A 16003-nucleotide genomic window follows, 5' to 3' on the forward strand; every position below is an offset into this window, starting at 1 on the left:
TCTAATGCTGGTCTCTCACTGGGGCAGACTTCAGCCTGTTAACCATAGACAGCCTGCAGCCCTTTCATGCAAAGAAAGCTTCACTGAGGAGTGGGTGCCTGGCCCACCAGTTGGGACATCTGTTTCCCACAGCAGAGTGCCTGAATTCGGTTCCTGTAGGCAGCCCATAAACAAGTCATAGACAAGTCAAGGTCAGTCTTGGCTTGTGGAATTCCTGGGAGGAAAAAAAAGTCACCTATTCCCATGCTCCGGGAGAATGATCCAACAAGAACACTCCGCTAAAATTAACCATGTTATGATTGTGCTGCAGAAAGCCTGATAAGTTGCTTGCCTGTGTTGTTCATTTCTGTGTTGCCTTGAGCTGCAGCTGGTTATGTATAAAATATCACTGAGATGCTGGAATAAACGAGCCTTGATCAGACTTTTGTCTTGGCTCCATTCTCTGCGCCCTTGTCCCTCTTTTCATTCCCACTCCCTCCTTCAGGTTCCGTTCGACAGGTGCGGCTGGCCCGCATCAGGTTCCCAGCTCTGGCTCCTGGCTCCAGCTTCATGATAATGCAAACTTTGGGAAGCACCGATGACAGCTCCAATGGTTGAGTCCCATTCACCCGTGTAGGAGACCCCTCAACTGAGATCCCAGCTCCTGGCTTTGGACCAGCCCAGCCAGGCCACTGCAAACATCGGGGGAGTGAATAAACAAACAGGAGCTTTCTCTGTCCCAAGAACATTTTAAAATAACAGTACATTAAAAACACAGTAAAATTTTACTAGAGCACAGCGCCTCCCACTGGCTGTGGAGCTGCCAGGCAGCTTTCCCTCCGCGACAGCCAAGTTGAGAAGTTGTGCCAGTGACCGTGTCCCTTGAAGCCCGGAACGTGTGCCCTCAAGCCCTGAATGGACGAAGCTGGCCAGTCCCAGTCCCAGAACTCCCTGGCCCCGACTGCAAGGTAAGCATTAAATAATTCTAACTGATCCAGACTCAGTTTCTGGCTGACGTTACTGTAATGGTTGAAGGAATACTGGCTCTCCGTGCTCCAAACTGGGGCAGATTTGACTCCCCTGAACAGGTTAAGAAAGCTACCCACAGTCCACCAACATACGTATGAGCTTTTAAATCCCCCACCCATCCCTTCCCAAGAGCCGTCTACACACCAGCGCTGATTTGCCGCCTCAAGTGGCTCTCACACCTCAGAGTCCTGGCATTTTGCTTTCAACAGGGTGCACATGAAAGGTATAATTCCATAATCACTAAATTCCACTTCATTTTAGAAGAACAATATTACAAGTACGGGAGATTAAAAGGAAAACCCACGGATACAATGAAAACCTTTACCTTTACTTTTTAAAGACAGAGTACAAACGTATTTCTGTTAATGGGATAATAAAAAAACTCACAAAAGAACTGTAATTGTGCAATAAAACTAAAATAGAGAAAGAATATAAAAAAATGGAAAAAAGATCAAAAGAAAAAGATTAGGAGCAAGCTATTCACTCGACAGTCCTTCCAATTCTGTCCAGAACACTAGGCACTTTTTTCCACTTCTTCCCAACAAATAGGAGTGCTCAGTGCTGGAGAAATCAGGACTCCCGTGAGAAGGCCACGGGTGGCAAGGACTGGGAGCACTCGGGGTCTCCATCACTCAAGGGACCCCCAAGGAGGTGAGGCGTGCCTGGGGTGTGTCCCTGACCAGTCCTCCCCCTGTGGCCACATCTCCTGTCCGCCCAGCTCAGGGGCTACACAGACACTACTGTTTTCTGTGTGTGTGTGTGTGTGTGCGCGATGTGGCACAACGCTCGGGAGGCTTGGGGCAGCAGTCCGGTCCAGGCCGACAGGCGGTACTCACTGGTTACGGCCAGGTAAGTGTGCGTCTGGATCTCCCCTCCCTCGTTGCTGGCAAAGCACTGGAAGATTCCGGAATCCTCCGGGCGCAGCTTCTGGATGCGCAGGCCGCCACTGGCGAGCACCTTGTAGCGAGGGTTCTGGAGTTTGCCAATGGAAACGGCATCCTTGTACCACTGGAGGGTGGGAAGAGGAACCCCTGTGTAGGAGTGGACACGAATAGGCATTTTGAATATGCAAATTCCAGGGACACACTGTTTCCAAGGCTAGAACGGCGATATTTCCACAGCTATCTTCTCATCCTCTGGGAGTTATTTTTCTCATCTCAGATTGAGCAGCAGTGGTCTCCAAATCCAAAGCCTGGACCCCGCTGGGCTCACCCCGTGGCCTGGATGGAGATGGCCTCTGCTGGTCCACGGTGCCCGACTCTTCACTGCGTGGCAGGCACAGACGCAGGTGGGGAGGGCAGAGGGCAGGCTGCAGCCCAGATCCCATGTCTGCCCCGGCTGCCTGCATAATTGTGCAATACTTTCCCTGTCTTTGCCTCTGCTCCTGACAGATGGGTGAGGCTGTAATAATCACTGCTTTAAAGCTGCGAGGATTAGGCACATTTACGTGGAGATGGGGTTTGCACTGTAGTTAAGCTGCTGCCTGGGATTCCCATACACCATGGCAGTGTCTGGGCTAGAGTCCCGGTTCCAGCCCCGACTCCGGCTGCCTGGGATTCCCATACACCATGGCAGTGTCTGGGCTAGAGTCCCGGTTCCAGCCCCGACTCCGGCTGCCTGGGATTCCCATACACCATGGCAGTGTCTGGGCTAGAGACCCGGTTCCAGCCCCAACTCCGGCTGCCTGGGATTCCCATACACCATGGCAGTGTCTGGGCTAGAGTCCCGGTTCCAGCCCCGACTCCGGCTGCCTGGGATTCCCATACACCATGGCAGTGTCTGGGCTAGAGTCCCGGTTCCAGCCCCGACTCCGGCTGCCTGGGACTCCCATACACCATGGCAGTGTCTGGGCTAGAGTCCCGGTTCCAGCCCCGACTCCGGCTGCCTGGGATTCCCATACACCATGGCAGTGTCTGGGCTAGAGTCCCGGTTCCAGCCCCGATTCCCGCTTCCTAGTACACATCTTGAGAGGCAGTTAGGTTCCTGTCATCCACAGAGGAGACCCAGATGGAGTTCCTGGCTCCTGCCTTTAGCCTGGCCCAGCCCTGGCCACTGTGGGTACTAGGGGAGTAAACCACTATATAGGAGATTTATCTAATTCTCTGCTTCTCAAATACATAAAAAAGTAAAAATTAAAATGTGAGTATCCATACATGCTAATGAATAGTATCATTATTCATTATACAATAAACTATCTTCTGAACAGCCTCCAGTGCAGAGGTTCATATGCTGGCCTTCACAAAAGTCTCACGGTGTCCAGGAGCGGTCCATTAGGCTAAGAAATAGGAGATGCACTTGTTTAAAGATGAGAAGACATAGAGGCATGAAGTTACGGATGTGGGAGAAATTGCCTTAGTCCATAGAATAGGCGAGAACAGGTGACTTGAGGGGTGGCGGCAGGATGGGCCCATCTGGGAGCCGACAGTGGAGTGAGTCAAGCACACGGTAAAGAGTTAGCACCTGGGCACAGGAGGGCCAGGCGGAGGCTTGGTGCCCAGTCCACTCCTCACTGGCCCTCTCTCGTCGAACAAGGCCTCCAGTCAAGGAGGCTGGGCTGACCTTTGAGCCGCACACCTGGAATGAGGGTGACTACAGTGGACACAAGAGTTTACCAGGGACAGAACTTGATGGTAAATGAGAGGGACTGTTCTCAGCCTGACGGTGTGTGCACCCCTGTTGCCGGTCCCCTGCACGGCGCTGGGAGTGAATGAATGAGAGTGAGTGAACGCTGCTACCCTGCTCGACGAGCCCGCTGCGAAACACCAGGTTCTCTTTGTGGCTTCTGTGACGAGCACTAGTGGGAGTCTCTTTCTTAGAACTTGGCCCTGGCCCTTCCTGAAGGGTAACTTACAGGGAGGCCCTGTATAGGATCAGACCAAAGCAAACAAGACAACCAAGTCCAAAACCACAGTGGGCATGCACATGTGTTACGGGCCTGTGGGAAACACGAGGAGACATCTGGACACAGTCCGATAGCTCAGAAGTTTCTGCACCTCAATTTTCCTAAACACAAAATGGATTTAAATTTTAAAAAAGCACATCTTGCTATGATTTGTGGGAAGCACATTAAAATCCCTTGATTTTAGAGGTGATGTAGGTAGGTGTAAGATGTCTGCTATAATAAATAAAGTTAATGTCACGGAATATTTCAACATAATGTATTCCCAGATTCTGTTCTTTGCCTTAATTATGGTTCCTGTCACTTTTCATTAAATCAGGAAATTTAAAAAAAATCCATTTCAAGATAAAAGTATAACCAATTCAAGTAAAATCTCATAATGGCAATTACATGATATAGCTTTCATAAAGAAAATCCACCTCACATGCTGCGATAGTTTCACTGTCAAAATTAAAAGAAAGTGGTAAATTATAAGATAGCAATGCAATGTTGAAAGACCTGTTCAATTAATATAGTGTATACTTAACAAGCAGTTTACCCTGTAGAAACCATGCGGGAAAAAAAAAAAAAAAAAGAGCATTCTCTTGGCTTAGGGAGAGTTTAAGATTGTAATTTATGGGAAAATACTTGTTAGTGCCGAGGGAACCGGGAGAGTTTCTATTTCGGGGCAATTTAATGTCAGGAACAGAAATCTTAGCCCCTGCAGCACTGCTTTTTCTCATTCCTAAAATGGAAGCACTCCAGGTTTTTTACGGGCTCCCATTCAGAGCGGCTGGCCTTAAGAAGCCGGTGTTTACGCAAGAAAAAGAACAATGAAGCCACAGTCAGCACCATCTTCCCATTTCACATCCCTGTTCCTACTCCCTGCCCCTTCCAGCGGCTGCGTGAGCAGACCTAGAGTGGAGGCGGAAGGCAAGCAGGCAGACCTGGAGAGGCAGCCATGGCGAGTGGCCAGGAGTGCTCAAGCCAGAAGCAACGGTCACTCGACGCCCAGGCAGGGACCAGCCAGGGCTCAACTCTGCCTTCCATCAACACTGGTCAGTGTTCAGACACTCTGCTCTCTTTCAGAAAGGAGAGAAAAGGACACCCTCGATAAGCCCTACCGGTTGTGAGCCCGGTCCTCAGCTCCCAGGGGAAGCCCTGGGTCTCACCAAGAGTCAATGTTTTGGCAGCAGATGGGTCGGGTCTGGGCCCAGTCCCCTAAGACCAAGCTGCACTTGCCAAGTGTTTAATGAGCAGCTCCCACTGCCGGAAGCGGGTGATGATTTACAGGAGAATCTCAATGCATCTTCGTGGCTCTTTGCCCTGACCCAGTTACTTAACCTTGCTTGCTCAGGCTTGGTTTCTATGTGTATTGTCAGACCATAATCTGCATGGAGCTGTTTGGAAGACGCACAAAACTATAATCCCCACCTCCAAGCACTTAGCAGGGAGAAGAAAACACCCACCCTTACGGTGACCAGGTATAGAGAACAGTGTTCCCTCCCAGCAGCTGCCAGGGCACAGGTTTGGTGAGGGAAGTGGCACTGACCCTCCAGGCTCGTAGGCAGAGGCTTCTGTGTAATCACCTGGCAGCTGCTAGTAGATGACAGTAATCAGGCATGGGGCAGGAGGGGTGGGACTAGCTGAATTCCAGGGAAAGCTGACGCAGAGCTAGAGAGGAACTGGGCATTTTTCCTACTCAGAAAGTGCAGGACAGTCTCCCTCCTGCCGCAGAGAGGCTCTGGTCCCCAGTCCCCATGAGCTTCGTGGATCACAGTGAATGTCCTGCCCTGAGCTTGGGGAGCGATGTTTGTGGGATGACAGCCTCTGAGGGAGCACCCTTCTCTGTGTGGCGTGGAGTGCGTGAAGCTCTCCTTTGGGCAAATATTATCACTGTTCAGCGAGGTCCAACATGCTGCCCCAGGTCACCTGTGCTCCACCCAAAGCTGTTCTTAGCCATCAGCTCCCGGTCTCCCTGGATCGGTGCAAACCCCGCCCTGCAAAATGGCCACTGTCATGCCTTTGCAGCAGAGCTCCACTTCCGGTTGGGGCAGCACTCACCCATGGCTCGACATACGATGTCCACAGTCTCTTCCACTTCAACTAAAATCCGACCTTCTGGCTCAGCAGTGAAATACGGTGGCTCTTCAGGAGGAAGAAAATAATAATGAAAGAAAAAAATAAGCCCCTGAGCAAGAGGATACGGCAAAGCCCACAACAGCCTCAGCTCGTCCGCGCTCCTCCTGGAAGTCATTTTTATAAACTTCACCATTTGTCACCATCATTCGCACACACCCTGGATCCGCTGCGCAGAGGCCAGCGGCAATTTATAAGCTAAAGGTTCAGAAAGCAAATGACTACTTAGGCCGATGGCTCCTTTTCAGTTTGTGGGTGTGAATCATGGAATATCTTAATTCACATTTTAGGAGGGCTATCCCAAGAGGTTCATAAAGGTTCATATGTACAGCACAGTATTGTATAGGCTGGGATGCTTCAGTATCTACACCAAACACCAACACATCACGAAGCACGTCAAAGAAGGTGGCACGGCAAAGCACCAGGCTCAGGCCAAGGAGCAGTGTGGCCCAGTGACTTACTGTTTTCAAGTCTTAGCCGTTCTCCAAAATACGGACTTAATACTTCAATTGACCATAAAACAATGGCAAAGAGGCGAAAAGGGAGGGCCTCTAATCTGTCTTTAGCCACGGAGGAAACTCTCCGGTGTCTCTAGATACTCCACTCATCTGTCCAACAAAAAACCAGGGCTTATATTAAACAATGAATTTCCTTGGAGAGCGCAGTGCAATATTTTTCTTAGTTCATTCAGCAGAAATCCAACAGAGGCTAGGCCAAGTGTGTGCAGTATTAAGCTGATAGTGATTTCATTACCATGATAACAAAAAGCTGCTGTCTACACTTTCCTTGTGATAATTAACTTTTGGGAGCTGCCTTCCAGGCGGGTGATTTCCATTGTAAGGGTGTGGGGTGTGAACACCACAGCCTGGCCTGGCTCCCACACTGACTATCTTTAAAACAGGATGCAACCTAAAAGAGGCAAAAGATAAACAAAAACTTAGCATTTCAAATAAATGACCCAGGAGGGGCCCTTTGTGACTCAGTGGTTAAGCCCACACCTGTGCCTCTGGTACTGGCATCTCATGCGGGTTCTGGTTCAAGTCTGAGCAGCTCCATTTCCGATCCTGCTCCCTGCCAATGTTCCTGAGAAGGCAGCACAAGATGGCCCACGTGCTTAGATCTCTGACACCCACACACGTGAGAGAGCTGGATGGAGCTCCAGGCTCCTGGCTTCAGCCTGGCCCAGCCCAGGCTATTGTAGCCACTTGAGAAGTGAACCAGCAGATGGAAAATCTGTGTGTGTGTATGTGTGTTCCTTCCACTTAACTCTGCCTTTCAAATAAGTAAATCTTTTTTAAAAAATGGCCCACCATAGCCGGCGCCGTGGCTCAACAGGCTAATCCTCCGCCTTGCGGCGCCGGCACACCGGGTTCTAGTCCCGGTCGGGGCACTGGATTCTATCCCGGTTGCCCCTCTTCCAGGCCAGCTCTCTGCTGTGGCCTGGGAGTGCAGTGGAGGATGGCCCAAGTGCTTGGGCCCCTGCACCCCATGGGAGACCAGGAGAAGTGCCTGGCTCCTGCCTTAGGATCAGTGTGGTGTGCTGGCCGCAGCGCGCCGGCCGCAGCGGCCATTGGAGGGTGAACCAACGGCAAAAGGAAGACCTTTCTCTCTGTCTCTCTCTCTCTCTGTCTGGGAGTGCAGTCGGGCAGGAATTCAACACTAACCTGCCCGGGTGCTCCCGTCCGGCTGAGGGGATGGCTCCAAGTTCCCTATCTGGGAGCAGAACCCCTACTGTTTTGCGTGCACATATCCCAGCCTAGAGGGCCCCTGCAGAGACCCAGTGCCTCCTCCTGGCCACCGGGCCTTCACGGCACACGCAGGCACTCCGCACTCAGTCACGTCTGCTTAGCCAGCAGCCTGAGAGCGGCGTTATTTACAGTCTAACTACTCAGTGGCTCAGCTGGTCAGGCCCCACATCCATCAGAGCATCCTAGAGTCGATGTCCACCATCAGGGTCTGAGGGAAGGGACGTGAGGGGCAAAGGAAATAAATCAGGGGAAAGTCACCATGTACTTATGATTGATTTTTTTTTAACATTGTCTTTTTTAAAATCATTTGCTTATGATTTAGTTTGACTTTTACATAACTGCAGAAATCTCTTCTCTTTTATTCAGGGGTAACAACTTGCAAAACTACGGCACAATAGCAGGACCAAGATGTCGACACTGACATAACCAGACGCACCTAGTGTTGCTTGTGCTCCAGTGTGTCCGGGGTGTGTGTGTGTGTGTGTGTGCGAGAGGAGCTCTACACAACACTATGTCATGTGTGGGTTCTTGCACCACCACCACCACCACATCAGATACAGAATGGCCATCAGGAGGACACCACGCTTCGGTAACAGTGCTCAGCCCAAGCCCCCAAGTTCATGGCCACCACCAATTTCTTCTCTTTCTGGAAGTCTGTCACTTCAGGAGCACTGCACAGATGGGATTGCACCGAATTTAATCTTGGGAGCTGGCTTTTACACGAAGCCTAATTCCCTTGAGACTCATCCTGCACTATACACTGACCTCCCCACAGCACTGCCCATGGCTGCTGTCCGAGACAACGTCCTGCAGCCTCCAAGGCTCCAGGGAGGGGCCAGGCAAGGACCAGACACGACGGTAGTCCACACAGCGATCCTAAGCTGGCTCTGGGGCTGGGAGCTGGCCAAGGCCACACCTCTCTGAGCCCTGGCACCCTGCAGTCAGCTACCTCATGTGCTGGGCACTCTCTGCTGCACGGCCTGCACACGCTGGGCCTGGGACAGCAGCTCCCAGTGCCAGGCAGGCCCGAGGGGCACAGGCAGAGCACGATGCTTGTTGCTGATGCTCCCAGCCTGTGCCATGAGTCTTGCAGGTGCCTGAGCCAGCAGAGTGGCTGCCGAAGCCCTCAAGGCCCTGATGGCCGCACAGCTTCTGGTCCTCACTTTGTTCCTTTCCCTGCTTTATAGGCTGCAGTTCCTCTCGCCGCTGACCCCTCACATCTCCTTACGCAGCATGTGCTCGGATGTGTTCCCCACCCCCAGCTAAAGCTTTCACACCTAGTCTGCTACCAGGAACAAAAGTGAGGGAAACACAGGACAGCCCAGCCACGGAAAGACTGAGCTGAACAGCGGGGAAATGTGTCCACTGGGAACCAGGAGTCCTGGGCACAGCCTTTGTAGAACGCTTGACCTTCCAAGGGCAAGAGGGTGAGTGCGTGTCTTAGTGAATCAGTAACAGCTCTTTCTGGAAGGGTGCACTGCCCACACTGGGCTTTTAAAAATTGATCACAACCGCAGCCGATCAAAGTGGGGATGGAAACGAATGCTTTGATCTCCTTTGAAACAATATGAAGACATCACGCAAAAGTTCTCGTGTGCTGAGTGAACCCACACTGTTAAGGGCAGCACAGGTTAATCAGCCTCAGGACCCACACAGGCTCAGAACTGGAGGTGGGGGTCCCTCCCAGGTGGGCCCGAAAGCCAGGGTCTCTATCAAAGCCCCCTCTCCAGAATCCCAGGGTGACAGAGTGAGCTCTGGCAATGGAGGCAGCCAGGGTGGGGATGGCCCCTGCACACCCAGGGCCCCTGTGCTCTCCGGTCTTTGGTGTGGGTTCATGGCTCTGCGTCTCGGGGTTTTTTGTGAATAAGGATCACAGCAAAGGACAAAGATGGCCCCGTCTGACTCCCTCTCCTCCCGAAGGCCCACCCCAAGGAGCAGCTGGGTCCTCGGTGTCCCTTGGCTGCCCTCCTTGTCCACACTTGGTGCCCTTGCCCACAGTGGTGGGCAGAATGGTCCCCTGTGTCTACCCTGGAACCCCTGGAAGCTGCATGCGTGCTCTGGGGGGACCCTGCAAATGTGACTAAGGTTACAGATCCCAAAACAGGAAGCCTGGATTAGCCAAGTGGGCCCAGACTAATCCCGTGAGCCTCTGAGCAGAGAACACTGTCCAGTTGGAAGCTGGAAGCTGGAGAAAGAGGGCAGAGAGACTCCCAGTAAAGGCAATGGAAGAGAGGATAGCAAGGAGACAGGCGGGCGGAGGCAGGCAGGGTCGGCTGAGTGTGGACAGGTGTGAGGCAGGCAGCCTCTAGAAGACCTTGTGGTGTAACCACAGAATCGTTTCTCAATCATGGTATTGGCATCAGCCGAGAGAAGCTACACAAATTTGTTACTGTAACAATGAAGGTATTTGGTTTCTGAGTGATGAGATGTGAGACACACAGAGGCAGCTCTAACACTCCTGCCCTTCTGAGTGGGTGTGAGAAAGCTGGCGTGCCAGGACATGCAGACTGTGGGAGAGGGCACACGGCACTGTGCGATGGGGAGACAGTGTGCAGAACCAGGGGTCTGAGGGCAGTGCACGCAGCACAAGCACACCGCAGACTGTCCCCAAGAAAGAACGGTACCCATGGACTAGGAGCCACACCTGGTTGCAGGGGCACCCAGGGGAGAGCTGGGTGTAGTCACTGGCTACTGGCAGACACCCAGTGCAGAGTGACATATGGCACAGTGGCACTGTGCCCACTGGTGCAGTGAGCATCCCTTCCTTTAGTCTTCACGCTATGGGCTGGCACCATCACCTACACTGTCTCCATTTTATGGACGTGGAATCTGAGGGAGTCAGAGGCAAAGACTGGGAAAGGTGCAGTGAGAACAGGAACCCAGACCCTGCCCTCCTGTGTCCCAGATGCTGTGGAAGCACAGCCAGTAGAGCACCAGAGGTGACACCTGGGGAGTCCTGAGGGACACACAACTCTGGCTAATCAGGTTGGGTGGAACCGGGGGTGGAGGGCATTCATCCCAAGCACAGCGGCTGCTCAGGGACCCCAGCGGACAAGACTCGGGTTCTGGGTTGGCTTCCCTGGGACTTGAGGCAGGGTTTGATGCCAACAGCTGATGTGGCAGGTGCCAGGAATACCGTCAGCTGACACCACTGTGATCCAGGCAGCCCCTGTGGGTGACAAGAGCTCCCTGCCACAGGGCTGCAAAAGCCACAGCAGAATCCTTTCCCCACCCACAGGGGTGAGGGAGCCTGGGGGTTCACCCACCAGCTCCCATCGGATGTCAGTTGAGGGCCGCTCCTGGGGGTGATAATCCCCAGCACATCCTGCCTGCTCCAGTGGGCAAAGTCAGCTCCAGGGCTGGAGAACAGGTCAAGGAGGAAAGGGAGGTGGGAGGAGAGGGAGGGAGGTGAGCATAGGCAGCTTCAGTTCACAAGGAATGGAGCAATGGCATGGAGCGGTCAGGTCCCGTGTGGGGAGTGGAGGCAGGGATGCCTTTGCTGAAGGGTGGGAGGGAAGGCTGGGGGAAGATGGAACTGTGGATCAAACAGGGAGCCTGGCGGTCACAGCATCAGCTGAGGCACCTGTGCCCCTCCTGGAGTGCCTGGCTTCCTCTCCAGGCTGACTCGACTCCAGCTTCCTGCTAACAGAGACTCTGAGAGGCAGCCGTGACCTCAAGTTATTGGTTTCCAGCCACTCAGGCGGCAGACCTGGGTTGCATTCTAGGCACCTGGCTCCCGCCCTGGCCCAGCCTTGGCTGTAGTGGACATCTGGGGGAGTGAACCAGCAGAGGGGAGCTCTGTCTCGCAAATTAAAACCAAAACAGCAGACACAACAAGGCTCGGGTCAGGCGATGCCAGATCATGGAGCCACCGACCGTGCAATGAGGGGTGACAGGCAGGTCCCCGCCGCCGCCACACCGCCTGCAGCAGAGCTCTGCGCCTGTGTTTAAACCACAGAGATTGAGCCATGAGCGGGGGAGTTGACAGGTGGAGTAAACAACTGAGACTCGTCTGTCTTGTCTCATCAGGATGGAACGGAAGTAATTGGGAGCCAATTTGCTTCTGCTCTCTTTCATCTGCATGTTCATAGCCACAGCTCTTTTACAGTTCTACAGTGGCAGCCCTGCGACATTGGTCATGCTTCCGGACGGTCCCTCCACGGTGGCTGGGCGAGGACCCGTCATCTCAGCCAGCGCTTCCGAGTTCACAGAGGCATGCTCTCAACCACGAAGTCCCACCTGCCACAGCAAATCCTTACGGATAACAGGGGATTTATAAACACCACGAGGAAGTCAAGTCTGTACGTGTCCCTCTAAGAGTCAGCACAGATGGCAGCTCCAGAGGACCGGGAACTCATCCACTCTGGGATTCAGACATAAGTGGACGCACGTTCCCATGGTAGATTTAAATATTTTAAAAAGGAATTATGATAGAAACAATCCTTCGTGTTTGCAGAGAGATAAATTTCCTTTCTTGCTTACATTACCTTAAAATGTTGTAACACAATACAGTACTGCCTACACGAGATTTATACATCACACATTTTAATTTTGGTTCAGTCTGTAATGTACTGTGCTCACAGAGCTATAGCTCAACCTGGATGAAAAAGCCTCTGAGAGAGAGGGAGGTGATATTTACAGGTAGAGAGAGAGCATGTCGAGAAAGGCGCGGGGGCACCAGCTCAGATCCCGGCGCAGAATCAACAACGGCTGTGACTCCAGGTCCACTCTGCCCAGCACTTTCAGCACTCGCACACTTCTTTCAGAGCGCTGCCCGGTTGCCACGGCGGTTTGGAGGGTCCTAGTCGGGACACTGAGCCAGGTCCCAGGGACTCAAAGGATGGTGATGACCCCAGGGCAAACGTCCTGTCACGTGGCAGTCCTGACACTCATACTAATTTCACAGGAAACTGCACGTGTCTGTTCCCTCTCTTATTTTGCCAGCTGGCAAAGTGCAAGGGCGTGACTGAAGGAGCGCGTGCTCTCCACAGGGCCGCCTCATGTCTGGGCTTCCCAGCTCCCCTTTTCCAAGGGGAAGAGGCAAGGAAGGAATCCTGCCTTGCTGCCAGGGACTCAGGGCGCCGTTGGGAGCAGCAGCCACCGCCTAGGAAGCTGGTGCCCTGGGACGGCAATCACAGGCACTTAAGAGAAACAGATGTGTGACCGGAGCTGGGAAATGGGAGAGATACAGGCACCTGCCTCACACCGTGATGTGATCGTATCATAATCTGATAAGAAAGTTGGGATTTTCTTAGCCACTGAGCAAAGCGCAGTTCCCAGACCTGTTATTTTCCAGCCTTCAGAACCAGGCAACTCAAAGGCACTTGATTTTCTATCGTCCTCCTCCTTGGTTCAGGGTCAATACTTGGCCCACTTTCAGGAAGCCTCTCTGTTCTTATTTTTCAGTTGAACAAAAGGTAACATCCAATAGTTTTTAACTTTCTTCTGGGTCAAAAATCACAACCATCATAGAACAATTTCCGAACACCGACATAACACGGCGCAGGGTTACAGGAAAGGGTAGTGGAAACGCTGGAGGAGACAGGCGCTGCCCACGATGGGGGCTTCACCACTCCGCTCCCCAGCTTTATGACTGGGAGCTCAGAACACCAGCCCTGTGGGCTTCAAAGATTCAGATCTCGGAACAGAAGAACAGGATGCTTTTGGATGATTGACTCAACCCACCTCCACTTGCAGAGTTAAAAATAAAGTCGGTGCCACGCAGGTGTTGCCGTTTTCCCCAGGGAGCCTACGTGAGGGTGCTGGCAACAGCACTGACGGGGCGACCCTTACCTATGATGGAGAGAAAGGCCTTCGCCCGGGCTGGTTCAAAGGCGCTTCCGCGCAGCGTGGCCTCGCACACGTATGCGCCCGTGTCTGCGGAGGTGGGGCTGCTGATAGTCAGGCGCCGCCCAAAGCTGTGCAGCCCGCTGGTGACCCTCACTCCGTTTCTCTTCCAGTTCACACTCAGCTCTTCCACAGGCCTGTGTGGACAAGGACATTAGTGACAATAATTGTGAGCCATGGTGATGGCAGTACTAATAATTTCAGGCATTCAGCGCAAGCTTGACAAAGCTAATTCTACCAGGAACCATGGTGGGCTGAACAATGGGCATTTAAAGATCAATCCAGACACTACTCTCCCCCTCAGGGCACGCATCCGCGATAGTCTGCTCGGGGGCTATTGAGCAAGGATAGCTAATTGCAGCTGCAATGAACCATAAGTGCTAATGATTCCATTTGCTCAGGAAAAGAATGTTTAAAATAAATACTACTGCGGGACACTACAGCTACACGGGAGGCGGGAACACCGAGCCTTGGTTCCGGAGCGACCATTAAGGACGCAGAGAACACCTGGGACTGAAGAGCAGGGGCGGGATTAACTCCTCCCTATTTTAACCTTGGCCTCTGAGCGGCAGCCACATACAAAAGCTCCGCCTCCACTCTGGCAGAAGTCCCCGCATCCAGTTCCCTGTCTTCCCAGACACTGTGCTCGGGGCCCAGCAACACCGATGGGACCTCGTCCCTAGAGGAGCGGACCCCTGTGCGTCACACCGTGGGTGGCTGCGCGGGAGCAAGCCTGTCTCGGGGCCGATCCGTACCTGGCACTGGCTACGCACTCCAAGGTGATCTCACTGGATCCCGCCACCACGCTCCTGTTGCCCGGGGCCACCACGATGGTGGGAGCCATGGTCTCGGCAGTGCCAGTGTCTCCTGTGGCAGAGAAAACACAGATGCTGTGGAACTCTCCTCCGTATAGAAGACAGAGTGTTCAGAACGGGACAGAGCAAGGATCTTGTCGAGTCACACTCCAAACACACTCAGAATCCACGGGGCCCTGGGGCACGGTCACAGCCATGGCCTCTGTTTGGGCATCAGACCATTCAAGCCAGGGCCTGTGCAATGCCAGCCTCCTCTGGTGAAGCCCCAGCCTGTGACCAGAGCCACGGGGGTGACAGTGTGACAGATGCATTAGGCAACTGCATGGAACATGGAGCAGCTAAGCGCTTGAGACGGCTCAGCACTTTCCAAAATGCTTGCTGGTTTTATTTTTTTAAACTGATTTAAGACTTTGCTTATTGTCCAGTGTCCCTGGTATTTTCGCATTTGTTCAACCGCGCGTTGAACAGTTCGTGCGTGGGGCTCTCTGCGAGGCATAGCATCTTCAGAAGCAGCCAGCTTTCCGCTGAGGGCCTGCGTGTGGGTCTCCGGAGCAAACACCCCGCTCAGCCTGCAGTGTTGTCACTGTAGTTCCAAGCCCTTTCTCTTTTCTGGAAAGTAAATAACCTGAATGCATCTCTTTTGTGAGTATCAAACTAAATAATTTAGCTTGTACTTCAGGTGACAAGGGAGAAAAAAAAACACAACATATTTCACCACTTTTCTCTAAAGGACATTTAACATCAAAATTAAACTACTCCCGGGATGCTTCTCTACTGTTTGTTCAGGGAACCAGACGTTTCTAGAAAGGAACTTCAATAAAGGGTGGGGATGTAGCAGCCTGGAAATAAAGCTAGATTTAAAGCCTGCAAATGCAAATGGCCTCCAGCCCTTCCAGCTGCCAGCAGCCAGGGATCTCAGGAGAACTCTGGCAAACGGGAGCTCTGCCCGCCGGTGGGCATCCACAGGAAGGAGGGGACCACCCTCTCCGCGACACCAACGGCCCAGAGCCCGCATCCCTGCCCGGGAAGTCTGTGACTTTCTCAATAAAGGTGCATGTGGATCCACGAAGAAAAGCCTGATGCAGGCAGAGCCAGCAAACCAATGTTTCGGACCTACCCATGGATTACGGGACGTGAGGCTGACTTTCACTCACCCGTGAGTCCCCAGGAGAGGGGGGAGAGGGGGGGCAGCCCTGGCCTTCTCCTAGCTCCTTACCTCCCAAGCCACCCCCAGGGCTCCCTTCCTGACCGAGCAGGCACTGACAGGCTGGTTATCAGAGCACAGACACCTCCGTGACAGGGCAGAGGACGGTAACTGAATGGCAATCAGACTCACAACCTGCCTGTCGGCTGTGAAAGTCGCTGATGAGGAGAAACGACCTGAGCAGCTAATGTTTGCAAATAGTTATGAGAAGTGAAGGAGAGCAGCGTGGATGCCGAAAGGTCACTGAGCAAGGTGCTAATCTGGCATTAATCACCGCTCAGCTGTGGTGGCAGGAGCGGAAACCTGTGCTCAGCACTTGGCGTTGCTGGGGAACGACCGTCCCTGGACCCCCGGCTCCTCTCCT

The 16003-nt window shown here is 53.0% G+C and overlaps 1 protein-coding gene across 1 annotated transcript in view; it reads right to left on the bottom strand.

Moving 5' to 3' along the window:
- The window catches only part of SDK1 (sidekick cell adhesion molecule 1), a 983380-nt gene that overhangs the window by 237549 nt on the left and 729828 nt on the right, over nt 1-16003 (bottom strand). Inside the window, exons 6-9 of the mRNA XM_062180134.1 lie at nt 14376-14487; nt 13567-13757; nt 5951-6034; nt 1845-2039 (exon numbers count right to left, since the gene is read on the bottom strand). Of these exons, the coding sequence (XP_062036118.1) occupies nt 1845-2039; nt 5951-6034; nt 13567-13757; nt 14376-14487 (582 nt within the window). The remainder of the gene's footprint in view (nt 1-1844; nt 2040-5950; nt 6035-13566; nt 13758-14375; nt 14488-16003) is intronic.

Source organism: Lepus europaeus, chromosome 21 (assembly GCF_033115175.1).
Source record: "Lepus europaeus isolate LE1 chromosome 21, mLepTim1.pri, whole genome shotgun sequence".
Classification (NCBI taxonomy): Eukaryota; Metazoa; Chordata; class Mammalia; order Lagomorpha; family Leporidae; genus Lepus; species Lepus europaeus.